This window comes from Lepidochelys olivacea, assembly GCF_965140295.1.
Source record: "Lepidochelys olivacea isolate rLepOli2 genome assembly, chromosome: 3".
Lineage (NCBI taxonomy): Eukaryota > Metazoa > Chordata > Testudines > Cheloniidae > Lepidochelys > Lepidochelys olivacea.
Window position 1 is genome coordinate 131,320,216 of NC_140413.1, and position 27,461 is coordinate 131,347,676.

General features: G+C 38.8%; 1 protein-coding gene across 2 annotated transcripts in view; it reads right to left on the bottom strand.

Annotated features, from left to right (window-relative positions):
• GALNT2 (polypeptide N-acetylgalactosaminyltransferase 2) overlaps positions 1–27,461 on the bottom strand; it is a 156,768-nt gene that overhangs the window by 25,996 nt on the left and 103,311 nt on the right. For both annotated transcript variants that reach the window (XM_084623353.1, XM_084623354.1), the window contains exons 4-11: positions 25,582–25,680; positions 25,418–25,485; positions 24,501–24,566; positions 21,357–21,478; positions 13,573–13,660; positions 9,399–9,486; positions 8,129–8,232; positions 5,499–5,625 (exon numbers count right to left, since the gene is read on the bottom strand). In XM_084623353.1, the coding sequence (XP_084479479.1) occupies positions 5,499–5,625; positions 8,129–8,232; positions 9,399–9,486; positions 13,573–13,660; positions 21,357–21,478; positions 24,501–24,566; positions 25,418–25,485; positions 25,582–25,680 (762 nt within the window). The remainder of the gene's footprint in view (positions 1–5,498; positions 5,626–8,128; positions 8,233–9,398; positions 9,487–13,572; positions 13,661–21,356; positions 21,479–24,500; positions 24,567–25,417; positions 25,486–25,581; positions 25,681–27,461) is intronic.

Genomic DNA, 27,461 nt, shown 5'->3' on the forward strand with positions numbered 1-27,461 from the left:
CTTACAAGAAGACTTTTAATAAAAATAGAAGTAAATAGAAATAAAGAAATCCCCCCTGTAAAATCAGGATGGTAGATACCTTACAGGGTAATTAGATTCAAAACGTAGAGAACCCCTCTAGGCAAAACCTTAAGTTACAAAAAAGATACACAGACAGAAATAGTTATTCTATTCAGCACAGTTCTTTTCTCAGCCATTTAAAGAAATCATAATCTAACACATACCTAGCTAGATTACTTACTAAAAGTTCTAAGACTCCATTCCTGGTCTATCCCCGGCAAAGACAGAATATAGACAGACACACAGACCCTTTGTTTCTCTCCCTCCTCCCAGCTTTTGAAAGTATCTTGTCTCCTCATTGGTCATTTTGGTCAGGTGCCAGCGAGGTTATCTTTAGCTTCTTAACCCTTTACAGGTGAGAGGAGCTTTCCCCTGGCCAGGAGGGATTTCAAAGGGGTTTACCCTTCCCTTTATATTTATGACAGAGGGGGAGATTCTCATCTTCTCAGTGGAACCCAGCATTTGCTTCTAGACTTGGGAGATTGTGAGACACCTTCAATTTTAAAAAAAAGAAAAGGAGGACTAGTGGCACCTTAGAGACTAACCAATTTATCTGAGCATAAGCGTTCATGAGCTACAGCTCAGTTCATCGGATGCATCCGATGAAGTGAGCTGTAGCTCACGAAAGCTTATGCTCAAATAAATTGGTTAGTCTCTAAGGTGCCACTAGTCCTCCTTTTTTCTTTTTGCGAATACAGACTAACATGGCTGCTACTCTGAAACCTTCTATTTTAAGTAGTTATGTACTTTAGGTCATTTTTAGACATCTCTCTGACCTCCTGAGGTATGTACGATTGGACAGGAAGGATATGGACAATATTCCCAGTACAAACTTTTTAAAGTCTCTAAAATGTAGTTTTTCAGCTCTTCCTCCTGTCAAAACTTTCTCTTCACACACACCCCCTGCTCCCAGAGGGAGCCTTATTACCTTTTACAAAATTAGAAGTGATCGTTTGGGGAATTAAAGTTTTATTTCATTAACCCCTTCCATGCTCTGAAGCCTATTTTGTACATTTGGCAATAAAAATCTCTAGTGATTTATGGGACATTACCCATCTTCATCAGCTCAGGGAGGATAGGTCCATCAATGGCTATTAGCCAAGATGTTCAAGGATTCAACCCCATGTTTCAGAGTAACAGCCGTGTTAGTCTGTATTTGCAAAAAGAAAAGGAGTACTTGTGGCACCTTAGAGACTAACCAATTTATTTGAGCATCCGATGAAGTGAGCTGTAGCTCACGAAAGCTTGTGCTCAAATAAATTGGTTAGTCTCTAAGGTGCCACAAGTACTCCTTTTCTTTTTGCGAACCCCATGTTATGGCTGTCCCTAGCCTCTGGTTTGCAAGAAGCTAGGAGTGGACAACGGGGGATGGATCACTCAATGATTGACTGTTCTGTTCATTCCCTCTGCAGCACCTGGCATTGGCCACTGCTGGAAGACAGGATACTGGGCTAGATGGACCTTTGGTCTGACCCAGTATGGCTGTTCTTATGTTATCTTTGGAAACACATATTGCTTTGGGAGTTAAAGACATCTTTAATTTGTATCCTTCTGATTCTGCAGGGGAAATGAAATGACCACAAGCTGGTCAAAAACTCCTGAGTGCAAAAACCACAAGCAAAGAGGAAGCTCAAACAATCTCTGCGTTTTGATTGACGATAATTTCCTTGTGGAAACTGCTAATTTTCTAAATAAACTCCCTTTCAGCCAAAACCGAGGAGTTATTTTTCAGCTCCCCCTCTGCTTCTGGCTTTTGTCAGGGATACTTCCTAATTTAGTCAACAGCAATTCAAGTATAAACAAAATTGTAATAATTAACCTTATCCCCCCCTCCCCCCCAAAGCAATTACAGTGACTTGAAAGGGTTTTCACCGCCTTTCAGTCCTTGATGCAGCTGGGCAGCCAAAGGGGGAGGAGGAGGAGGAAAATCAGCCATGTGGAAAGGCAGAGCAAGAGAGACATTGGTTACAGATTTCAGAGTAGCAGCCGTGTTAGTCTGTATTCGCAAAAAGAAAAGGAGTACTTGTGGCACCTTAGAGACTAACAAGTTTATTTGAGCATAAGCTTTCGTGAGCTACAGCTCACTTCATCGGATGTATTCAGTGGAACTCACGAAAGCTTATGCTCAAATAAATGTTAGCCTCTAAGGTGCCACAAGTACTCCTTTTCTTTTTGCAAATACAGACTAACACAGCTGTTACTCTGAAACCTCTCATTACAGTGTGTATGGTAACACCCATTGTTTTATGTTCTCTGTGTATATAAATCTCCCCACTGTATTTTCCACTGAATGCATCCGATGAAGTGAGCTGTAGCTCACGAAAGCTTATGCTCAAATAAATTTGTTAGTCTCTAAGGTGCTACAAGTCCTCCTTTTCTTTATGCGAATACAGACTAACACAGCTGCTACTCTGAAACCTGTCAAAATTGTTGGAGAAGGTGGTGATGGTGCCTCCCTTAAAAGCTTTTTCTCCCTGGCCCAATGACTATCCATTGTCATTCATAGTGACAATTTGTACAGGGAAAGTGTGAGAATGACACTGCAACCTGGACTGTAGAGTACTCTCCCTCAGTGTGGGAGACACAATTTCAAATTCTCTCTCTCTCACATTCCAGGTGAATGCCCTAACCACTGGGCTAAAACTTATAAGGGATGAACCTCCACCTCTTGTCATTTTCTGAATCTGGTGTCTGCCTTTCCTTTGCTTTGTCAAAATGCCTGAAATTTAAAATAGAATTTTTGGTCAGAACCAAAAAGTTGAACTTTGACATTACCAAAACATTTTGATTTTTCCAGTTTGGTTGAAACAGTTCTGTGAATCTGATACAAATTCGCAAATAGTTTTGGTTAACCCAAACATGCTTTCTTGGCTAGTAAGCTATTTGTCTGAAAAATTTCGCCCATCTCTATTAAGTACCTATTAAGTCTTTTGTGAGGAAAAGCGTCTTGGCATTAGCCCAAAACTGAAAATTGCAGAGCAGTGTGCAAATTACATAGTCTTTCATTAACATGACCCTGAAAGCTACTGTGACATTGATATGCAGTTACGTCATAAACCCAACCCATATAGTGGAATTAGTAGATCATCTTATTCCCTGGTGTAATATTAATATAATGTAATCAAGACAGGGTATTTCATTATCAATCTTTTGTTTCTTCACATGTGCCATTAATAATTTTCCACAGCAGCATAACATTCAGATCTCAACAGAAAGGGGAAAGCAGATATTTAAAGAAAAATCCCTGCTAAAACTATTCAGAGAAACAAGACCAGTAATTTTATTTCACCAAATCAGCCAATTCATTAGTGCTGCGTAAAAAGTAGAATCAATTTGCACTTCCAAAGAGAGTATTTTATCTAATGTGAAACACTGCCTAAGGGATTGGCTCAAAAGCTTTTATCTAATGTGAAACACTGCCTAAGGGATTGGCTCAAAAGCTTCCAGGTGTGAAGAACGTATGTCTGGGCTCCCTAGATCAGTGGTTTTCAAAGTTCAGGTTGCGACCAGCACTGGATCGTGGAATGCAAGGCACTGGGTTGCCTTACTCAGCACCCAAAGACCCTGGCAGCCAGCCAGTGAAAACTAGTAGCCCCTTCCTGTTCTGAAACCGCACTGCATCCTGGCAACAGGTCCGGCTCGTAGGCAGGGGGGCCACAGGGCTCCGTGTGCTGCCCCCACCCCAAGCACTGGCTCCGCACTCGGGGGTGCGGGCCTGTGGGCGAGAGCCACTTGGAGTCGCTTGCGCGCCTCCACTTAGGAGCCAGACCTGCTGGCTGCTTCTGGGGCACAGCGCAGTCCGCGGTGCCAGGACAGGCAGGAAGCCTGCCTCTGCACCCTGACTGTGCTGCTGACCAGGAGCAGCTGGAGGTAAGCCCACGCCCCAATCCCCTGCCCCACCCCGAGCCGCCCAACCCCCCCCAATGCAGAGCCCCCTCCCACATCCCAAACCCCTCATCCCCAGCTCCATCGAATCGCAGGCATCAACAATTTTCTTCTATTGGGTCACCAGAAAAAAAAAAAAAGTTTTAAAACCACTGCTCTAGATGACTCGTATTAAATATGATTTGCTTGGGCTCCAGAATCCCTACAGTACAAAACACATCATTTTATTCTGTTTGCATTTAGCATTTTGTAAATCCTATAAATTATTGATGCTTCATCAACTTGGGAGAACTTGGAGGAATTCCCAAACGCAAATGCTCGACATACTTTGTGCCTAGAATAAGGGTTTGTCTATGCTACGGATACTACAGTGGCTCAGCTACAGTGCTGTGGCGACGTAATATAGACTCTTTTTACAGTGATAGAAGGGGTTTTTCCATATGCCTTGCCAAGTGGTGGTAGCATTCGTCCATCAACTTAGTAGCATCTACACTGGGTTAGGCTGGCATAGCTATGGTGCTCAATTTCACACCCCTTAATGACATATTTATGTTGATCTAAACTTTAAGTGTAGACCAGGCCTCAAGCTGCATCTCTGATTCTTTGGGAAAAAAACACGTGAATGTAAGACTACTACAATGTACTTATACTGTACCTTGATGCATAGGTCTCAAAGCTCTTTACAAAAGTTGATAAAAATCACTTTCCTCATTCTACAGAACTGAGAAAAAGTTAGTGATTCAAGTTCACACAGTGAATCAATAGCAGAGATGGGATTTCTTAACTTCTGAACCATGCTGCCTCCCCAAAAAGGTGGTGGTGGGGGAGGAGGGTTAAAGTTACAGTATAAGGAAGGAAAACTTCATATAACAAACAGAAAGAAAGAGGAGTGGATATTTTTGACAGGTCAGATTCTAATAGGTACTACTCATTGCAAGTATCAGAATCTGGGCCTATGTGATTATTAACATGACACCACAGAATTGTTTAGTATTGAACTAGCAACCCCAAACCAAAATGTAACACACAAATGTACAAAAAGATCACACCGTTGGTGGATTCTGAGTGTCTGACGTGGAAAAATGAACAATTTAATTTTCTTCATCTTTTAAAAACAGACTGAATACTGAAGATAAAGCCTTTATTTCCCTCAAGACCTTTTAAGAAGATATACACACAAAGTTTTCAAAGTTGATAAGTTTCCATTGTTAAAATATTTTCCATTGCTTCCCTTTCCCCATTTGGCCCAGAATTCTTCCGGCTGATAGCAGGCAATTCCTCACCGCTTTATTAAAACATTTCACCACTATCAGCTTAATCTTCCAATTTTTATTTTTGCCCTAATTTCAGCATCTGAGTTATCACTAGGGCTGAAAGGTAATCTCCTTTTAATTAAAAAATTTCTTCATAAGATTTTCACTTCAGATCCTATTGTACATATTTTTAGTAAAAGGCCCTGGAAGTTTAATGAAGTTACTGCCACCTGCTGGCTAACTGGAAAAAACCCAAAATCCACAGTTCCACAGTTTAGCCAAGAACTTGCAAATAGTTACCTTGCAAACACAGTACCACTCCCACCAGGGAAGGTGTAAGGATGTTGCTTGCGGAATACATGACCCACTCTGCTGCATGGGATAATTTCAAGGCTCCCTCCACATTGCCACACTCTGAATGAAATCTCTGCAATTAGGAATGCATGATAAGTATCCACATAAACCTAAAGTAATTTGTAAATTCTGACTCTTCACACATTTTTTCAATATATGCACTATGTCACGTAGGATTAAAGGAAAATATTTAGCTTGCAGAGAACATAATGAGCTTTTATAGTACTTGCCTGGAAGAAAAGTAAAGAGGACTCTCTGAAAAAGCTAACAAACTGCGCTCAGCATGTCTGACAGTCTCACTTCAGTGTTCTCTAAACTCTGGAGAAGCAGCTATGGATTTATATCCCTTTGCCTGCCAGTATTTATAAAGTTCCACTGGTGAGTTTTACTAGAGAGTTTACACAGCTTTCGGCCCAGAGATTAAAATCTATAGTGGACCGATGCGAAACAAAACAACTAAATTCAAGTGTGAGCTATGTAGAGTTTTACTTATTGATAAAAGTTTGAAGCTAGTTTGCATAGTTTCAGCAGAGAGCTGGGTGAAGGGTAAGCACACAACAGATGTCAATATTAGAAGTCATATGGGGTTTAGGAGGATTTGTTCTGAATGTCAGATCATGGAATTAGAACTGGCACAGTTTGCACAAAAAGGTAGCTTTTTAAAAAAAGGATTGAAATAATCACGAATTCAGTCCAACAAGATAGCGTTTGTATTCAATATTGAAGTTGATTTTATTTTTACAATAAATTTTGAAATACCTGCCTGCAAGCCAAATTCTGTTGCCCGGCCCTGCATGCGTGATCTCTCACACCAAACCAGCAGGCCCTCAATATAAAAGGCAAAATGCGACTATGTAATGTTAACAGCTTGGTTCATCATGAAAGAGTCGACCCATTGTTCTTTAAAATGTGTCTTTTTAAATACTACTCTCCCTGTTTTTCCCCTCTCGCAGCTGCAAATGTTTCAACGCTCCCCCTATCATCTCTGTCCCAGGGGCTAGTGCAGATGAGAAGGCAGAAAAAAAACGCACTCATGATGAAATGTTCTCTGAGCTCATGCAGTCCTCCCACACTGAAAGAGCTCAGCAGAATGTGTGGAGGAAAACAATGGCAGAGTTTAGGAAAGCAGAAAATGAACGCGAGGACAGGAGGGATGAGCAAGATGAGAGGTTGCAGGAGCAAGAGGAGAGGTGGCGGCAGCATAATGAGAGGAGGCAGGATGCAATGCTGAGGCTACTGGGGGATCAAATGGATATGTTCTGGCGTCTGGTGGAGGAAAGGCAGCAGGAGCACAGACTGCTGCTGCAGCCCCTGTGTAACCGCCCACCCTCCTCCCCAAGTTCCATGCACTCCGCCAACTTAATGCGCTTAGTGTGGACATATGCAATTGACTGCATAAAATCGATTTCTAAAAATTGACTTCTGTAATGTCGACCTAATTTCATAGTGTAGACATACCCTTAGAAACTCTTCACCTTGAGAAATTACAGCTTCCAGCCTGCCCTCCCCGCCCCACCTCAAGCTCTTGATCCTGCAAAGCATTTAAGCACCTGCTTAACTTTAAGCACATGAAGTTAGTAGGACTACTCATGCTTAAAATTAAACATGTACTTAAGTGCTCTTCTGGATTCGGGCCAAAAGAGTGAAAGGAAACCGTATAGAGAACGTGTGGGACAGCAGGAGAGAAAGCGCTTGGACAGGGACCTCAGGGCTGTGTTCCCACAGAAGGAACAAAAAGCTCATGCTCTAATAAATTTGTTAGTCTTTAAGGTGCCACAAGTACTCCTTTTCTTTTTGTGGATACAGAGTAACATGGCTGCTACTCTGAAACCCATTAATATAGTCCTTCAGTAAAGACAGAAGCAAATTGGAAGTTCTAAAAAGCTGTCACAGTGAAAAATGTTTTTGAATACACCTCTCCTAGCAGAAGCAGAAAACTTCATGTTACTGTAACCCAAACAACCAAAACAGAATTATTCAGCTCAAATATCACCCTTAGCCCAAGAACAAGCATTAGAACATGGCCAAAGGCCAGTTTTTTCCCAAAATAATAGAACTATCTTAAACTTAGGTCCAAGTGGTCTACTAGGACAGATGATAAATTATATTAGATCAGTCTTCAGACAGCTACATTTTAATTGATTTCTTAAAGTATACATAAGAGGATTAAACCCATGAACTTCTGTGTTCTGCTTTACATGATTAAATTTCAGCAACATCTTACGAAGTCCCTTAAACTGGTAGCACTTAGACACTGCTGCATTTTAATCAATTTAGCTAGAAGAGAATGCCATTTTAGAGCTATACCAGAAATTATTTTTCAAAAATGCAATCTGTATTCCTGTAATTTCTTACTTCCATTTTATTGGCCTGCCTTTTCACAAAAATAATTGAACTGTATAGATAACAAATGCTTCCCTCTCAGTCACTCATATTCAACATTCTAGTCCTACCCCGTTCTAATTCTTTATTTTAATCTGAAGCTTGGCGGTCTCTGAATTTTTGCCAATAATCCACTTAGTCTTAACTGTCATTTAAATCCTGACTGTACAAACAGAAGAAAGCCATGTACATACCTAAGTTTTCTCCACCCCACACATCCATCATCATATCATACTTTCCTAACTCTTCGAAATAGAATTTGTCCATCACGAACAACCCGCCAGCTATCATTGGGGTTCTAAAGAGACAGAAGGGAGAAAAGTCAGAAGTTAAATATTTAATGATCTGCCAGTTTATTGTGCTTTATCATTTGAACCTTCAAGGCTGAATGCTTACTTGAAGTAGTCTTGCAATATTTTTCTCTTGAAGGCATTTAGTCACTATTCCTTGTATAGCACTACATGCATACCACCACACTAGCATTTCTAAAGAATATACTGCTTCATGGCTTATATACCTAAAGTTTGTTTCTATTTCCAGATCCTTATTCAGGTCTCTCATTCCTTTTATATAGGACATGTACTCAGAGTCAAACTGAATTTTAAAACCTTTAACATAGTCTTAGCATAATAAAGGTATTAATTTCAATTCAAGAAAGAAGGGGTCATCTTATAAGTGCAGACAGTACACTAAGATCCTTAGAAATAATAGTTATTTTGCACTTATAAGTGCAAAATTCTAGCTAAGGTCTCAAGAGTGCTATACAAGCAATGAAAGAACTAAGCCTCATCACCCCAATGAGGTAGGGTAAATATCCTCTTTTTGCAGCTGGGGAAATGAAGTAGTCCATTCAGTCATATTTACATTTTGCAATGTTTGTCAAGCCAAGTGGTGTACATAGGGTATATATTATAATGTGTTCATGTCATATACATCTGACAGTTAACTGTTGATAGTTAACCTATGATGTTTAACAGGCCAACAAGCTGGTTAAAAAATAGTTCTACACATTCTAGAAAAAGGGAAAAACAGAAGAAGCTCTTGATGTTAACTATTAAATGCTATCAGACTTTTCTTATTACGTTTATCAATAATGGAAGCTGAACAATGAATCACAGTGATTATTTCCATTCAAATCCACAGATTTGTACTATCAGTTTCTTGCTTCTGTTCCATGTGGTACAACACCAGCTTGCACAAAACTAAAAACCATACATGAAGGATGGGAAAGGAAAAAAAGTAATGTATGACTCAGCTTCAGGCAATGTTCTAGAAAAACATTATAGTCCTGCAAGTTTTTGTCTTGCATTTAAACTTTCATAAAAGGACTCCCTAGCACTTATCAGTTAGCATAGGGATCATTTGTCAAAGACAATATTTGGGAGATAGTAGCTCAGGAAGTTGCACTTTTAAAAATATCTACAACATTGTTTTGTGAGGGGAAAGATGTTGACAGGAACATACTTTATGGGAGCAACTGGGTTTCCTTGTCTTGCTCTTCTTTGCTCTGGTGTCATGTAATCCCATTTGAACACCAAGTTCCAATCAAAGCCTAAAAGGGGGGTGGGGGAAATCAGAAAGGAAAAAAATTGAAAGTTAATTGAGGTTTTAATTCATTGTTCAGCTTTTACTGATGCTTTTTCTTACTAAAAATTGGGAACGGACATTCAGATTAGATGGTTAGCGCAAAACAAATAGTTTAACATAAGGATTCAAATGAACATCTGAACTCAGGTAAACATTTGAGGGGAGAACAGAAATGAAAAGGAAAGGATGGAAGAGAAGAATCTAGATAAGAGACAGAAATGGGCTCAAATGTAAACTAAATTTATCTTGAAATACTTCTATATTGTATTTTAAAATCCACAGTCAGCAACACTAAATGAGAAACAAAAAGCCTTGGTATGGATCTAGTCTCATACACCTCTGGTTAAGTAGAGCATCAAAGAACTTTCAGTCATCATGGACACATGAGAGGTCATTACCACAATTATCTGATTTGTCAGATTATACCTATCACTCCCACAGCAGCTAATGTTTGTTTATTTGTTCGTCTCTGTTTATTACAAGCAGCACTCTCCTGGATGTCACCACAGGTTATTTGCAATTTCGTTCACCTACCTAGTTTGGAAACCTACTTATGCCACTTTCTTTAACTGCATGCTTAGAAAATATGGCATGTTAAAACCTTCAGGTGCAGTGCTTTATGTTTAACTAAAATTGTTTTATGTAAGGGTGAAAAACCTCTCTCTTTGGATAGCTTGCTTTGTGAATTAAGGTTAGAAAAACAAGCATAGAAACTGCCAAAGCTAGATCAGACTAGTCATGTATCCAGTCCAGCATTCTGTCTCCAACTGTGACTCGTACCAGATGCTTCAGAAGGAGGTGCGAGAAACCCAGCAGCTATGGGATAATTGGTCAACAGTGAAAATTTCTTCCTATTCCCACATCTCTGAGGAAGCCTCATGCCCTGAAGCATGGAAGTTTACACACTATACTAGGAGAAAGCTACAATGCTTATTACGTAATGGCTAACATGACAGCTATTCACACTACACCTGCTACCAAAAGCATTTAGAACAGATTAGGTCATCTAATAGAGGATTTCCAGATTTGTCAAGAGAGATCAGAGGTTTTCCTTTTCTGAATGGAGGTATAGCAGTTTGCCTTTGGAGAAATGGGATAGATCGGAAAAGGACAAAACTGGCTCAGGAAACATTTGCCCCACCAAGTCTATTGCACTAAGGATCCTTAACACGTGCCAATAGATTTCTGCCTGGTAGGATTGATATGGACAGCAAAATGAAAACAGCTGAATCCATCTTCGACCCCACAAGATATTTATATTAATTTTATATTCACAGAAAATGAGTAGTAGTTCTGAAGTATTTCACCAGACAAGCGTGCCAACAGGGCAAACCTCTTGACAAGTTTGGAGGTTCCTATAAAATGTTTATTCTATAAAAACTAAAAAAAGCATTTCCACATTATATTTAGAGCTTTCATCTCTTAAAAAGCACTTTTAGATATAAAAGGAAGTAGTATTACATTAGATAACAAAATCTCCATCACAACAAGAAAAATGTACCCTGATACTTTGTATCCTATTAAGTCAAATTTATTCTGTACTCCATAAAATGATTTGAATTACAGTGACCTATACTGTAGCTGCTGTTCCAGTGCACAAGCACTATTGAGACAGAGTTACATACCCTATACTGAAAACAAGGGGTCTCTTTTGGAACGCAGGAGAGTGTTACAAAACAACACAGAATAAGCGTAGAAAGCACTTTTAATGATAGTATTTTTTTGCTTCACCATCTTCAGTGACTGGGGAAAGCCTGAGCTCAAGAAGCCGAGATCACCTACTCGATAACAGGAGTTGTTTTAAACAGCACGTTTATATGTATCACTCAAGTGCAGGCCTCATGTGAAAAAGGTATTTCCTCTTCCTTCATGTGCAAGATAATTTATGGACACTCCTATCACTAAGTGTTTAGATCTAATTTAATAACATTCTATTACAGTAATTGAAAATATTTTTTCAACAGGTAACAACACTTTTACAACATTAACAGTATGAAGAGGTTGAAAACTGTCTTGGACCAAAAAGATGAAAATACATGGATTTGGAAACTGTGGTCAGATTTAGAAATGAATGTAAGGAATTTTTTTCCCTTTCTCCTACCCTTTAAAAAATATAAAATAATAATAATAATTTAGTGCTTGGAAAAAACACCAGACTGCTAGTCCTGGGTAATTAAGTTCTCCCCCCACAGATCACGTATAAAAGCAGTGTAAGTAAGATTTCCCATGTCTCAGTCATGACATGGAGAGACTACATCTAGGGATGAAAGGATAGCTCAGTTTCCATGCTTAGTCTTTGGCCTTTGCTGAGATGGCCAGAGATGCCACATGTCCCAGTGACTCTGATTGGAGTCTGTCCTTAGGGAACAGGGGGACACCACATATTCATGTAACAGACCTCTAAACTATTTTTAAAAGTTTGAACATGCAACATTTCTATTGCTAAAATTCAAAAGTAGGCAAATCCCACCTTTTGAATCCATGATGGCAGAGGGTCCCACTTGCTTAAACTGATAGGGGGCAAGTGGGCAGGACTGGGGAACCACAGCTCCATAGGAGTAACATGAGGAGTAGCAGCAGACTATTTGATACATTCACCATTACCCTCTCTTCCTCCCTCCACCCATTCCCATGGAGCAAGGGTTTAAGCAGCACAACCACTATGGCAGCTAGTCCACAGCTGGAAGGAGGGAATACTACCTCAGAGAATTCCAATGCACAAATAGCAGTGCACAGATATCCAGGATTTAAAAGCATGGCAAACAAAAACACTAGACTTGCATATTTTAGAAAGCTGGCACATGTATACATACCACCACCAGAATGCTTAGGAAGTGCTAATTTTGTATACATTTAGAATTCAGTTATTTACCTTCTTTATAATAATGAGCATATAATTGTGGGGAAATTGCATGCCTCAGCGTATTAATAAAGGGATAAGGAGCCTCTCATCTCCAGGTCACAGGTTGGAACTTGATACTCAAGCGTAGTATCTGAAGTGAAGACTGACCATATTCAGTCTAGTTTCATCAGTAGGGATCATTCCTAAGACAGCCAATGTAACTAGCAAATGCAATGGCAGTCTCAGTAAACACTAAAGACTAAATGGGTATGGAAACTGAACTACCCTCCCTGAACGGATCCCCTCTAAGCCATGGTTGAAACACATTGGAGATCAGCACGAAGGAGTTTCCACTGACACTGCTTACACAGTACTGTCATGTGAACAGAGTTCAGTTTCCAGGGTTGTCACTCATCCACTTTGCTTTGTCTTGTATTTTAATGGCAGCACCCAAGAGCTCAGCCCTGGTTTGAAGTTTTATAAGTGTTGTATAAAGTGTTTATTGTCAGTCAACTATTCACACAATAGGTTCAGGGAGTGCTTTTAAATTTATTATTTTGAAAGAAAGACACTACTATTTCTAACAGAGTTCTCCACCATAAAATTAAGGAATAATGGAATGGTAGAATCTTTCTAATCAGTGTATATATATATATTTTTTTAAAGGTAGCCACTGTACCCTACCATGCACACAATTAATGACTGTAATGTCAAATAGTTTAGTCCAATTGTTTGAGATGAGAGTTTAGTTTTAATTTTTAAACAATGTGCAGGCATGCATGCATGCATCAGGGGCAGAGAGAGTGAGGAAAAAAAAAATCAACACACACACCACTACTGATGACTTGCCAAGCTATATAGAGATAAATGCCTTATCATCTAAGACCAGAATCAAATACTGTGCCATATGCTTCTCCTGAAGTGCATGCAAAATTACCATAAACATTGGTGAGAGTTTTGCATGAGAACAGGGTAGTATAAACCTTAAGAGTTTGTTTATGGCTCAAAAGAAACAGTTTTCAAATAATGGAATCAGAATCCAATTTGAGTCCAGTCTAAGCCCAGGAAGACACTGTGAAAACACCAACGTGATGTGTGAAAAGGAACAAGGGTGCATTAATGCTGTCAGTTCTGGGAATGCAGCAATTATGTTTTGCGCTTTGATGCATTAATTTTTTTGTTGACTCATATTCCAGTACAGGTACATACCGCCTTTTAAATCAGCTGACGCCCCCACGTACTGGAAGTTGTCCATATTAATTACATCAATTATAGGAGACACAACTCTGGTCTTGTCCTAAAATAAATATTAAAAAGTAAATATTGAAATAATGAAATCAATAGAAAAAGATTCAAGCAGGATGAGATGTTGAACCATTTAGTGGGAGACCATTAGCACCCCTTTTCCTGTTTTTGACTCACTTTGAACAGTCAGAAAGAGTTTCTCCTATTGGCTCTCTCAGCAAGAGAGTTCTCTCCATCACCTCCAGAAGCAGCTGCCTCGTCTTATGGTTTTCACCCCCCTCTTCATTCTAGGCTACTTTTATACAAATTTAATCCCCTCCCTTTGACTTTACCCTGAAGCAGACATCACTGCATTGCACATCAAACCTCAGAAGGCAAGTCAGAAGCACTTGCACCATTCTTAGCTTAAAACTACCCCAAAGAACAGGCGTGTCAAAGCTGCTCCAGAATTCAGATCTCAAGTCTCCTGCAATCCAGTATACTGCAGTACTCACCAGGTCTTTGCTAGTCTACCACCGTAACCCAATTTAAAAATAAATAAAAAAATGTTTTGACGCTACTGCATCAGGAGATTCTTTCATTAGCACTGATCATGTTACATGCCAGTGCAGAATGTAAGAAACCTGGGTTCTTAAAGAGGTCAATAGACTCCACATTCAAATACTCAATTAGGTAGGAAAAAGAAGGTCAAAATATTAAATCCATGAAAAGTCACTAATTGCTAGCAACAAAGCCTTTGGACAGATATTGCACCCACCAGTAGTGAAATTGCTTTGAATGCTACTCCAAACAACATGTTCTTCAAATGCAAAGCATTTTATCAAATTCACAAAACTTGCTTTCCCGTTACCCCTGAATGTAACCATTAGGATCTTGGTAAGGTCTCAGTATCTTAAAACTACTGATTTTGTGATATTCCAAATGTGATAGCTTGGCATGTTCCATTTCTTTCCGTTAAGTGAACAAAAACGCATTCAAACATAACTTCTGATTGTTCAAACAACTGATGACCTATCCTGAAATATATTTGCTTGCATGCAAAGTAATAGTACAAGAACTCTGGGCTCAGATGTAAGATTCAGATTGCATCACTCTGATGACATGCATGGATAACATTTCTGAACAGAATGCCATCAATTAGGGGCAGGACCAAAACATGTAACTCAAGAAATCCCTATAGATTAAGTAGTATGGAAAATGTAAACAGGTCTCCAATAAAGGAGAGGAGATCTATTTTGATTAATCTATAATAAAGTAAGCACTCATGTTAAATAAGGTACAAAGCTAAATCTCTTAATTATGCTTTTAATTGTATTTATGAGGTTAGTTTTAATGTAAAGTAATAGGGTATATAACTTCTGTAATGGGTTCAACACCCTACACTTTGCACCTCTAATTGGTTATTAATCATTTTGTCCTTTGCACTACTGAACTTTTGCAAGAATATTATAATTGCACATATTGAAAGTGATTGCTGTAAAGTATTCTCTCCTCTGGTTAATCAATTTAAATATGCCAAGTCATGAAAGGTATCACCTTGTTTTATCTTCATTTAATCTTAAATTGCTAACTCCCTAATGATCTCAGTATAGCCACTGCAAGTCATTACAAGTACCTATAATCTTGTGAAATACTGAGTATTTTACAGGAGTCAGGTCATCTTACCTTCAGTGAGTAGGTTGTCTGAAATTTACAGCCTACTAAATTTGTCAAAGGAGGATCTAATTGGGTCTGTAGTTAAAATTCAAGCTAAGGGTCCTAACCAATATCATTTCAGTTGTGGCACATAGGCCAAGTATGACCCTTCATCGAAGACTTTAAACCTTGAACACTGTGTTGCATCCATAGTAGAGAGACAACTAATGAAATAATTAGTTTAGTCTCGGTTAGAAAAACCCAGACACACAAATCAAGCTTGAGACACAGGACAGGCCAGAAAAGGCAAAATATAAGCTTTTTTGCTCCCCTACCTTTTATATATCCACTTGCTCCGAGCTAATCCTAGATATAAACTGCACAGACAAAGACTGGTGCTAAATGATCCCTTTTGTGCTCTCAAAATAAGCAGTCAATTTTCCACCCAATTCAAGTATGCTAGATCTTAACTATTCCATTAATTTATACGAATGGGTTACACAAAAAACAAAAAAATGAAACCCCCCAGAAAGTAAGACGTTTGAACAAAAAAAAAAAAACCGACCAAAACCAAAACAAGTTGTTGTTTTACTTTGGTAAAAATATTTCCAAATACTGAGATAGCGGTAGGGGAAACATCCTTGTTTAAAAGTAAGTGAGGAGGGAGCAGCCTCACAATGGGAACGCAGACACATTGCAGCCTATCTGCTTGTTTTTATAGTACAACCAGCACTGGATGTCCATGTATAGCAACCAATTCTACACTAAATACTGCTCAGTATCTAAGCCCATCTCTGAGAGAACCTTTCTGGGTTGCAATTTCTAAAATAATTCTGCTTGGCACAGCTGAGTGGCAGTAAAAGATGCTCAAACCACCTTTGCAGCTCTGCAATATGGGACTGTTACACCAGGAGGGGATTGCCAGAACACAGCAGAGTTCCAGCCATACCTTCCATGTCAGAGGTGGGTGTAATGGAGTAGGTGGCAGCTTGCTGACTATATATCCATCTGATTCCCACATGCCAGGAATTCTAGTCCGGTCCATTTCACTTTGATACCCATACACTTGTACAGTGGTTTTCAAACTTTTGTACTGGTGACCCCTTTCACACAGCAAGGCTCTGAGTGTGACCCCCCTTATAAATTAAAAACACTTTTTAATATATTTAACACCATTATAAATGCTGGATGAAAAGCATGGTTTGGGGTGGAAGCTGACCGCTCACGACCCCCCACGTAATAACCTTGCGACCCCCTGAGGGGTCCTGATCCCCAGTTTGAGAACCCTTGCACTAGTATCACAATGTTTATACAAAACCTTTATAAAGCTTTTATATTTTTTTTTTAAAATATCCCACAAACTAAATCGTAGGTTCAAACTGCCAGACAGTAGCTCTCTAATACTGCATTACTCTCCAGTTTTTTTAAATGATTATATCATCCCTGGTTTTCCTCATGACGTAAAGCAATAGATGCTTTTTTTTTTTTTTTTTTTTGAGGGGGAGGGGCTACAAAATGGACAGAGCATTTATGTATTCTTAATATTAATTCTTGCACCATGCTAATAAAACTGTTAATGCAGATAAAGTGTTAACTGATATTCAGGCTTCAGTATATAGGGGGTACAGGACCATCCACTGAAAAGATTAAATTCAGTGGCTCCCCTGAAATGGCCATTAATTAAACTGCATTTGTTATGCGAAAAGATACTTAATTTGCATTGCTGAAATCCTATAGGAAGTCTGATGTGCATTTTGAAAATCAGAACAAAGGCTAAGTGAAAATCTTGTTACATTTTTTAGTCTGCTGCTTCTGTTCTGTAGGTTTTCCACTATACTTTGCAACGGCATATAGAACTGAAAAGGTGTGTGTGTTTTGTGGTGACGTTGAAGGGAAATGAAGTGTGAACACAGTACGAGTCTCTAGATTCTGGAAATTCAAAGTAATACAGTATTTCATTTTAATATTTGGTAGAGAAGTAATACAGGCTTTACAGATTTGGTGCATCATATACTTTATTGAAACCATCAGGAAGTATTTTCAGAATTCTAAATATTTTGCTTTTTTAAAATTCTAGAGGATTTCAAATGGTTTCACAAAGATTAAGCTTCACAATACTACAAGGATCTACTGATAACCTCATTTTGCTGTTGTGCGAACAAAGTTTAAGAGACTCACTGAAAGTCACGAGAAATTTGAGAGACAGGGAAATAAAACCAGTCTCACTCAGTCACAATGCCATCTTCTCTTCCTCCAAACCTCGTTTTAAATAAATAAGATTATCAAGTAAGAGTGATGATCAAAGTTTACACAGTCTACAGTTAGGCTGTGATGGCAGAGATCATGAATTAAACTGTCCCCAGATATGCATGCCACCCTTGTTTATAGAACAAATATAGGAAATAGAAAATGCCAAATAGAAAGGACGTAATATCTAGGCTTGTGAAGAACATGGGAGCTATCTGTATTATTTTTATTAATATTGTTTATTAGATTATCATTAAGTTTGTTACCTGGTTTCAAAGGATTAGCTCCTACAGGAGCTCACTTCACAGCAGAGATCAGAGTACGGCTTTACATCAATCAGTCTGCAATTCCTAACAGATAATGCAAACAATCATCTGCATTGAAGCCTATCCTTGACTTCCCCCCCAGTAAGGTGCATAAGCCGGTTTGGCCAGTTTCAGGAGTCCCACGTCAGACAAAAACTTTGGAGGGGCATAAAAAGAGGACCATAGAACAGGAAGAGAATCTGCAGGGAAGCAGATGGAACCCCTGTCAATAGAAGCAGGAGTACCTGGGATAAGCTGGACTTCGCTAGGCTTTGAGGGAATGCTAAGCTGTAGGTAAGACAACATGCATGTAGGCCTTTTGTTGCTTTAACCCTTTTCTCTGATTGCTATGTTCCTATGTGTAAAACTTTGTTTTGAAAAAGCTGCTTTGAGTCACTGTTTACACCTACTGGCCACTGCTCCTTATGGGAAGGCTCTTGCAGGTGCTAAACCCAATTGGGCCTGTTCAGGAATCATGCAAGTAAACTGGGATGCTGCAGCTCAGCAACCCAGTCTGAGTGGGAGACTCATGGAATTCCACTCCCAGACAGAAGGCAGGGGCCCAATGTCTGAGGGTCGTACGCTGGAGAGATCTGTGAGGGGAAACTGTGACAATGCTGTTACAGCATGAGAATCATGTAAACTGATTCAATTAAACCCCCACACTAAGATATTTGTACTGTGCTCTGCTAAAACTGCTCTCCTTCCCCCCCCCCCGCCCCCCAACCATCCCATTAGATGTTTTCATCAACTTTTATAGTGTATTTAATCTTTGTAAAAACCAATGACCACTGAGCAGCACTGGAAATAGAAGACCTCTACCTACCTACAAAGCTGGTATTGCAAGGGCAGCAGCAGTGCAGGCTTTCCACACTGCCCTATTAAATGTGTCCCAACCATGACCTGAAGAAGTCATCTCTAGGCCTAAAACAGGTGAGTTTTCACATCCATTCCGCTTTTAGGCTCAGACTAAAAAAAGTGCCAATTAATGCCAAACTACATATTGTTTGCACTGTGAGCAAGTCTGAGATCAACACATAAGTTAACCAAGAGCCATCACGTACTGTATATGAATTGTTTCCAGGCCTTACCAACCTGAGCAGGCATAAAACCTGGAAGCGGTGAGCTCCATTATCAAACCTCCAGTCATCTAGTCAGGGAGTCTTGCCTTTCTTTCTGAAAGGGCAGGATATATCATACTCTAACTTCTCCCCAATGGAGAAACCTGAAGTCCATCCCATTCATAAATGGGTTTATATGGTGGGTTGCCTATAATAGTAGGGGACCGGATTTAACAATCCAGGAGACCAGTCCTATGTTCATTGAACAATATATGAAATCAACCAGGTTACAATGCAAAAAGTGAAACTAATACATCAAATAGAGAACCATTCAGGATTTCAGATATGATTAGTTCATATATGTTTCTGCTTCTCAGGGAGGTATGTGTTATATGATAATGGTGAGGAAACAAGTTTAAGTGGATTTAATCACTTCTATCCTGCTGGAGATAGCTGACACATGGAGCAAAATGCATCAGATCCTTCTTCCGAGTAAATCACTTTATAGTGCTCCATTATCCTGTCAGAACTTCAGAATAAAAGGTACCATATTCTGTTTTAATGAAGGGGTTAAATGAAATTTCCTACCTCCCAATTTAACTTCCTAAAACCAGTCAAGTGTAGCCCGAAGAGTGCATAATGGCACTGTACTAACACAGAAACCAGAAACAAACAAGCCTGGGGGAAAAAATATTTGCCCTCTATAAAGAGCTGTACTGGCTCAGAACTTCCTGACAGGTTTCAGAGTAGCAGCCATGTTACTCTGTATTCGCAAAAAGAAAGGAGGACTTGTGGCATCTTAGAGACTAACAGATTTATTTGAGCATAAGCATCTGATGAAGTGAGCTGTAGCTCACGAAAGCTTATGCTCAAATAAATTGGTTAGTCTCTAAGGTGCCACAAGTACTCCTTTTCTTTTTGAGTTTACTTCCTATATCCCAGTAAGGAGAGGCTTCAGCCCAGCTGGGCTAGTGGGCTTCAAAAGAGTTTACTTCTCCCTAACTTTTTTGTATTGGCATAACAAGATCGTAAGCTCAGGGCTTCCCACAAAACATTTATTATTTTCCTTTCCCTTGCTCCTTCTGAAATTCTCTACAGAACTGCTTGCTAGTTTGGGGGTTTTCTGCTCCCTTTTGACATAGGAGAAACCATTCTAGCACTACAGAACCAGAGGGATAGATGGAACCTCAGCTAAGGGGGCTTTGATATACGGCACTTTAAGCAAGTGCTAAGAAATATCAGCACTGACGTGATGTATTTAGCCGCAGGCACTCTAGGCGCTAATTAGTTACTCTCGTACTGTCAAAGTTTGACTTGGTTGAAGTTAACAATTGGAAATAGAACACTAATCACACTGTGAATGAGCATGTGCTATATGAGGTACAGCATCTCTGAAAACATCAACTAGCTACAAGGTACCACAGAATTAAACAGCGGAAAGTACCAAAAATAGAAATTGGTAGCTCCCACTGCCTGTTGGTAATAAGAAGAACTATAATCCATCTGTTCTGAATTGGAGCACTGATGGCATAGACTAATTCTTTTGTGAGACTGGGGTAGAGGAATATGGCATTAATAAGACAAAGTATCTAATGGAAACTGTTTTAAAGACGAAGGCTGCATTATTTATTATTGTATTCATAGTTTGGTACATTATAAACTGATTTTTGGATGTGATTTCGTCTGAAGCTCCAGACAGCAGCGTGCTTCAGCCACCCTGGGCTCGGGTTTGATCAATTCAGCTACTGATGCAGGCCTATGTAATTTTAAAACAAGAGTTTCGCCTTTTTCATCCCCTCCACTCCCCACTCCACTATGTAGAAAGAGGGAATTAGAGTAGGGTCATTGTGAGAGGAAACATTTGTGGAATAGGTAAATTAAAAGGGCATTTTAATGAGAAGTGGGGGGAAAAAGATGAAAGGTAGGCAATTTGCTTTTTGCAGTTTTCTTCAATGCTTCCTGGGGCAACGCTTGGACCAGCTGCTACTTATACAGAATTTTGAGAAATTAAAGATGTTGCTTGCTTACCAAGCAACAAGTAAAAAAATACAGTTAACACATGGAGTACGTGTGTACTCTTAACCAATCTTACCAACAGCTTTCCACAGACATAAATTAGTTTTGAGTACATAGCCCAACTTTTCCCATTACCAATCTGAATATCCTCAACACCACACAGGAATAAACAGTCACATAAATGGAGTTGCACTGGGGTGATGAGAATTATATCTAGCTTTACAGTTTCTTAAAAAAAAGTTACAAAGAAAAGTCATTGAGGAACCAAGAAGCATGTTTCAATTGCTTAGAAAAATTAGAAAGAGTATTTACAGATTAAGCTCCACTGTTTAGATTAAATGACCAAGAAGTGGGCTTTCATCAGCGAACACTCATGTCATCTCTTTCCTCTCACTTCAAAGAGAAAACAATCTTTTTATATATGCATAAAATTAAGGCAGTATAAATCATTTTATAACCAGGTAAGCATACACCTTAAACTAACCTCAGCTACTCTCTCCAGAAGAGGTTCCAGCCAGTGCTCATTGCATTCACAGTGACTGTCCAGGAATGTCAGTACTTTAGCCTGTGCTGCATCTGCCCCTCTGACACGGGAGCGCATCAAGCCTGTGGGGGAAAAATTTAAATAAGTCATCACAGGAGGAAGAATTTCAACAGTAAACAGACAATAACTCAGTGCTCTAAAATGTAATTCCAGTCAGCCTGTTAACAAGCCTAGCTATAAAACCAGCTGTTAGTGTAGATTTAGTGAAACGATGAGAGGATAAAATGACCAAAAGTGACGAATTTCCAATCTGTTAAGGGCTGGTCTACAGTTTTTGTATTTAATTATTTTGATTAGGTGTGATTTTCTACCAAAATAGCTATACCAGTGCAACCCCTAGTGCAGAGGTAGTAATACTAGTATAAACAGTGCTTTGACAGTATCTTATTCCTCTTTCCTTACAGCAATAACTATACTGGTATAAGTATCTTTACACCTGCATAACTCCATCCACACTAGAAGCTTGTACTGCTTTAATCTATATTGGTATAGTTAAGTGGTATAACTTGCATACTTAGACAAGCCCTAACTTTCCCATGAACTTGCTGTAGTGGCCCCTGTCCCAGGCAGTTGCAGATTTGCAAAAAGGGACACCATTGCCAAAACTCTCCCCTTCCCTTTTATCTCAAGACTCCTTGAGCACACTTTCTGCTCCTCCCTCTTGGATTGCTTCTAGTCTGGCATCTCGCCCTCTCAACTACATCAAAACTGTTCACAAAACTAGGACTTTTTATTCCATGTTTACGTGTCTTCTCCATTTCCAATCCTCTATTTCTTGGGCTTCTGTGAGACTGTCTTCTCTGGTGGTTCTCCTAATTGGCTGACCACTCCAAAGTAACTTTTGGCAAACACACTTCTCCCTTTCCCCCAGTGTATGTCCCTGGGAGATTTACCCTGGGTTCCCTCCTTTTTACCCTCTCCTCTACCATTGCTAACTGAGTGATCATCTCTGTTCCTATGGTCTCTTACCACATCTGTGCAGACAACTCAGATCTACCTCTCCGCCCTCAACTTCTCTTCATCTGTCTCATCTCTCAATCAATGTCTCACCTCTTACTTAAATTAAAACATAGTAAATACTGAACTCCCTAATTTACCACAATCCATTGTTTTCACTGTTGTTCAAGATTACAACCCTGGGATTATATCTTTAACTCCCTACTTTCCTTCTCTACTTATACTCCAGTTCCCATCAAATCTTGTTGCTTCTCCATCTATAAAATGTTCTAAAATGCACTCTTCCTCTCCATCCTCACTGCCAAAAGCCTCATTCAAAAGCATAACTGTCATATGGGATACTGCATTCCCAACTTATCTTTCCCTTCCTTCAGTCTGACATTCAGCAGCTAATGAAGTCCCTTTCATGGTGTCTTTCTACATGAAGTTTAAACACCTCATCCTCACTTAAGGCTCTACCCTCCTTACATTTCATCTAATTTTTCCCCCTACCTCGCCCTCTGTGCTCTGACCACCATCACCCCTTGTTCATTCCTTTGTCTCCTTCCCACTCTACCTACATACCTTACTTTTTGTTTTTAATTAATTGCGCCCTCCATGTAGAACATCCCACTGGGGCACCAACTATCTTCTTTCTTCTCTTTCAAGTCCCTTTTCCCAAAATACAACCTTTGGATTTTGCTTGCATTAACTTCCACTCCCAAGATTCCTTCTCTACTCTCTTGCACTATGCCTGAAAAATATCAGGCTTTCCAATTTGCTTACTATGACTCCTTTTTAACTCATACTCTCATTTTCCTACCTTTTGCCTTTGTCCATCTTCATGTTCTGCTTTTCTAATTTCTTATGTGACACTTCATTTCTCTTATTTTTGCTCCTCTTAAGTTTTAATGTTCAGATCAATAAGGTATCAATTTAGTACAATACTTATTTGCTTTCTATATTTGTTTTCTACATAATAACAACACATGCTTTTGATGACAACAAAATGTTAAAATGTTTTCAATGCATTGTTTTTTGTTCATATTGTTCTTTGTAAATTTGTATATGGCTGTACGTTTAGGGAAAAAATCTTAATAAAAACAGACTGCTTGTTCTTCAGGGCAGGAATCATACCTAATCTCTCTAAAACACCATGCAAAATGAATCCACTCTCATAATTGTTCATAAATAGTTTTTTCTGGGACATGCATTATTAGTAAAAGATTAGTAAAAGCCAAATTATGCCTTCAGTTACACTTGTGCAATCCTGCTCTCTAGATGTATGAGCCAGAAAGAATTTAGCTCTCCCTCTCTACAGTACTGTGAAGAGTTAAAAACAGTTGAAAATGTTTGTTATCACACTAAGATCTCAACTTTAAATCAGTATTCCAGTGACAATTATCTTGTTCTTTTTTACTTTAAATGCAGTTATGATCTGAAAAATGACACCCCCTTACTCAACAGATTCCAGTGAGTGTTCTAAGTCATCAATGCTTTTTTCCCCTCCCAAAGTATTGCTTACAAGCAAAGTCCAAACAATATATTGAAGCAGTGAACACTCAGCATAATGGAAATTCTTGTGCAAAGTATACCTTTCATTATACAGTGCCAAGAGGTTTCACGTGTGTCAATCTCTTATAATTAGTTAAACATCCAATAATTCTGGCTGCCCCAGAGGCAAGACTGGCAGCCTAGTAGGCAAATATTTATAAACATGAATAAGGACATATCTGATAGTTCACTCTCAGCTATAGTAGCTGTCAACCTCACAAAAGTTACATCAACAAACAGCTGTAGGACAGTCTCCCATGTCTAAGGTTTTAAACCCCATATTCAAAAAACTGCTGTCTGAAGGGCTCCTATGCTGTGAAGCGAGAGACTAGTGTGCAATGTCAATGGGAAGGATAGCAAGACAGAGGAAAGAAGTGCCTGAATCAGACTGGAAAGTTACCTTATTGACACACCTAAACATTACTTTTTTTTGTTGCACTAGTAATCCACGTATACTTTTTTGCACAAAGAGATACAGAATACACAGCACATATTTTAAAAAAAAATATTTCAAGTTCACTGTTCTCCAAGGTAGTTACTTTTTGTTTTTAGGCCTACGTTTTCCCCTCCCCAAAGTAATTTCACAAAACGCACCTTCTCGACGATCATTTCGAAGGACCCGCACTTTCTCAATTTTCCCCAACAGAGCACCATCCTCAGCTAGGTGAGACATGAATTAAATAAATGACATGCAACTTGACATAATCATTAAAATAAATCAGAAAATTAGCTGTTTCACCAATGAAAAGCAAAAAATTAAAGTTTCAAAATATTTACATTTTAACATACTTATAAATCAATAAAACGGCAAAATGAATCTCTCGTCTCGTCACAAATAGGTGAAAAATTATTCAACTGAAAAACTGAGCTTGTCTTAAGTTTTCCCAATATTTCTGATGTGATGAACTTCTAATGTGCTACAAAATGTATGTTCCTGTAAATTAAAGGTATCCTGCCACCTTTATTTTAGGCGCAACTTTTACGTTTTGTAGAAATAGGCTTTTACAAGATATATTAATAAAAATTAACTTATTTTTCTTTAAACATTTTTTAAAAAGGTATTACGTCTCTGCAGTGTTTACAACCCAAACTTTGCAGCATCCGGCTAATATATCTGAACTCGCCAGTGAAATGAAGTAGACGCTGACTTGTAAACAGAATTTATACTGATTGGCCTAATTTTATTGTCCAAGCTTAGTGAAAAGTGAGTTATATTTCTATTTCTTAGTAGCAGTATGAATTGTTGAAGTGTCAGCCCCCTTTTAAAGCAGTGATATCAAATGGCTGGTGCAAATACCAGAAGTTTATAATAAAAACATTTATACTATGGCAAACTCTTTCTCCTGTTTGATCTGCACCCAGCAAGAACTACATACTGCATGTTTCTTCATAGTTAAATGGCAATGACAATGAATCTGACAAAACTAAGATCAAATACTGAACCTGAAACTCCGAACTCCAAGTCACATGAATAAGGATATTGAAGGCTCAGGCCCCACGATAGTACTTACGATCATTGCTGTAGTCATCCACCAGTATGATTTCTTTGATAAGATGTGATGGGCTCTTTTTAAGCACACTGAAAAAAGAGAAGTCAGATAACTAATTAGGGATCACCTTCCATATTATAGTTATGGGAGTGGCTTGCAGGGCAACAGGATCTCTCTCTGTATACCTGACAACAGTTCGAAGTAAAGCAGATCTGGCCTCGTTGTGGAAGGTGATCACTACACTAGTGGATGGCAGGTCTATCCGCCATTGTTTCCGTTGACACCTAAAGACAAAAAACCCTGTAATTTAAACTCATAGTACTCACATTGCAAAGAGCTCCATTATGAAGCTGTTACCAATACAGTTAATGGATGTCCTACAAGACATCTACCTTAAATATCCTTCAGAAGATTAAAAGACTTGGCTCTAGTGAGTAACATTAGAATAAAGTAATTTCCTCTTTCTGACAATTCTGGTAACTGCTCTAAGCAGAGTACTTTGTTTATAGTTCACAAAGTTATAACAGCTATGTGCTGGCCATTTTCAAGGACAAGGTAAGTCTCTCCAACCAGTGACAAAAGGGCTCAAATTTGATTTGCTATGAACCCACAGATAACCCTTTATTAAAAGTATTTACACAGTACTTTGTATTTCAGACTAATTTATTGAGGGACCATTTGAAAGCACGTGATTTTTACAGTTAATTAAATAACAGGGTTCAAGTGTTCACCTTTCTCTATCAAAATGCACACATCAATATATCTAGAGTTTTCAGGGATGCATAACATGTGTCTGACTCAAGTCTAGATGTATGTATATGCTATTACTATCAATGTTTGGTAAAAACTATGAATTGACATGCAAGAGCTGCTATGTACACTGTGCAACAGTAACAAGCAAGGCAGAGCAAGCAGATGGCAGAACAAGTTGGAGCTCTTTTGTCACTGGAGAGGTTTCAGCTGTTGCCTGAGTTTGGCCAGCAAGCAAACATTCTGACATTTAACTGTTTTGTTGCCTCATCACTTTAGCAGATGACATGGGAAAAGTGCTAAAAGTGAAATCCACTGGGAAGAGGGAAAACAGAAGATAGAGAAAGAAGAGAAAGAAAATGCAGAAATAATGATGGTCCTGAAGGTGAGCCTACTTTCCCAGTGAGTGATTGAATGCAACAATAAAGTACTGAATAAATAAATAATTAAAAGATGGGGCAAACTGATGTAGTACTCAATTTTCAAATGGGAATATTGCTTAAGCACAGCAGGAAACTGCTTTGAAATCTTCTTGTGAAGCTGCTGTATGCATACAAAATTTTACTCAAGTTGTGAGTTCTATTTTTTAAAAAAGCTGGTAATTAAAACTGGCATTTCAGACTACTGCTTGTGGAAACAACTTGACTGAAGAGCAGCATTAAGTAGGAATGTTTTATTGAGAAGTGACATTTTAACCCCTTAACCATATTTTTTAAACCCCCAACCATACACACACACACACACATGCACACACTCACTCACTCTAGTTAGGCTAGATAAAAATTCAATACTATTTCCAAGAAATAAAGAGGAAGCACTTTCCCATAAAATATTTTTACCCAATAAGTAACTGAAAAACAAATTAAAGTTTTATCTGACCAAGTCTTCAATTTTCTTTTAAAGTGTTTGTTCCCTTGCAAAGGTGATGAGGCACTTTTCAGTTGAGCAGTTCATTTTGTACTACTAGCATTGCAATCCCTGCTAAATATAAGATTAAGTGGCAATTACATTTAAAAAGGGATAGACCAACATCTTTAAAACATAATTAGAAAATACCACTGATGATCTGGGTAGAACTTAGTCTGAGCCTAAGCTGAGCCTAATCTGAGCCTGAACTATAATATATTACAAATCTTTAAGTTCCTTGGTTCTGGGAAATCTGATTTTCTCTAATGCCGAATTCCAATATCAGAATTTAAGGGTGAACATATTCATTCCTCAAAGGTCTTTTTTTGCTGTATTTTACTTCAGTGCAATGGTGCTTTAAAAAGCTCTTTATAATACTTAGAACTTGGATAAATACATGTTATATAAA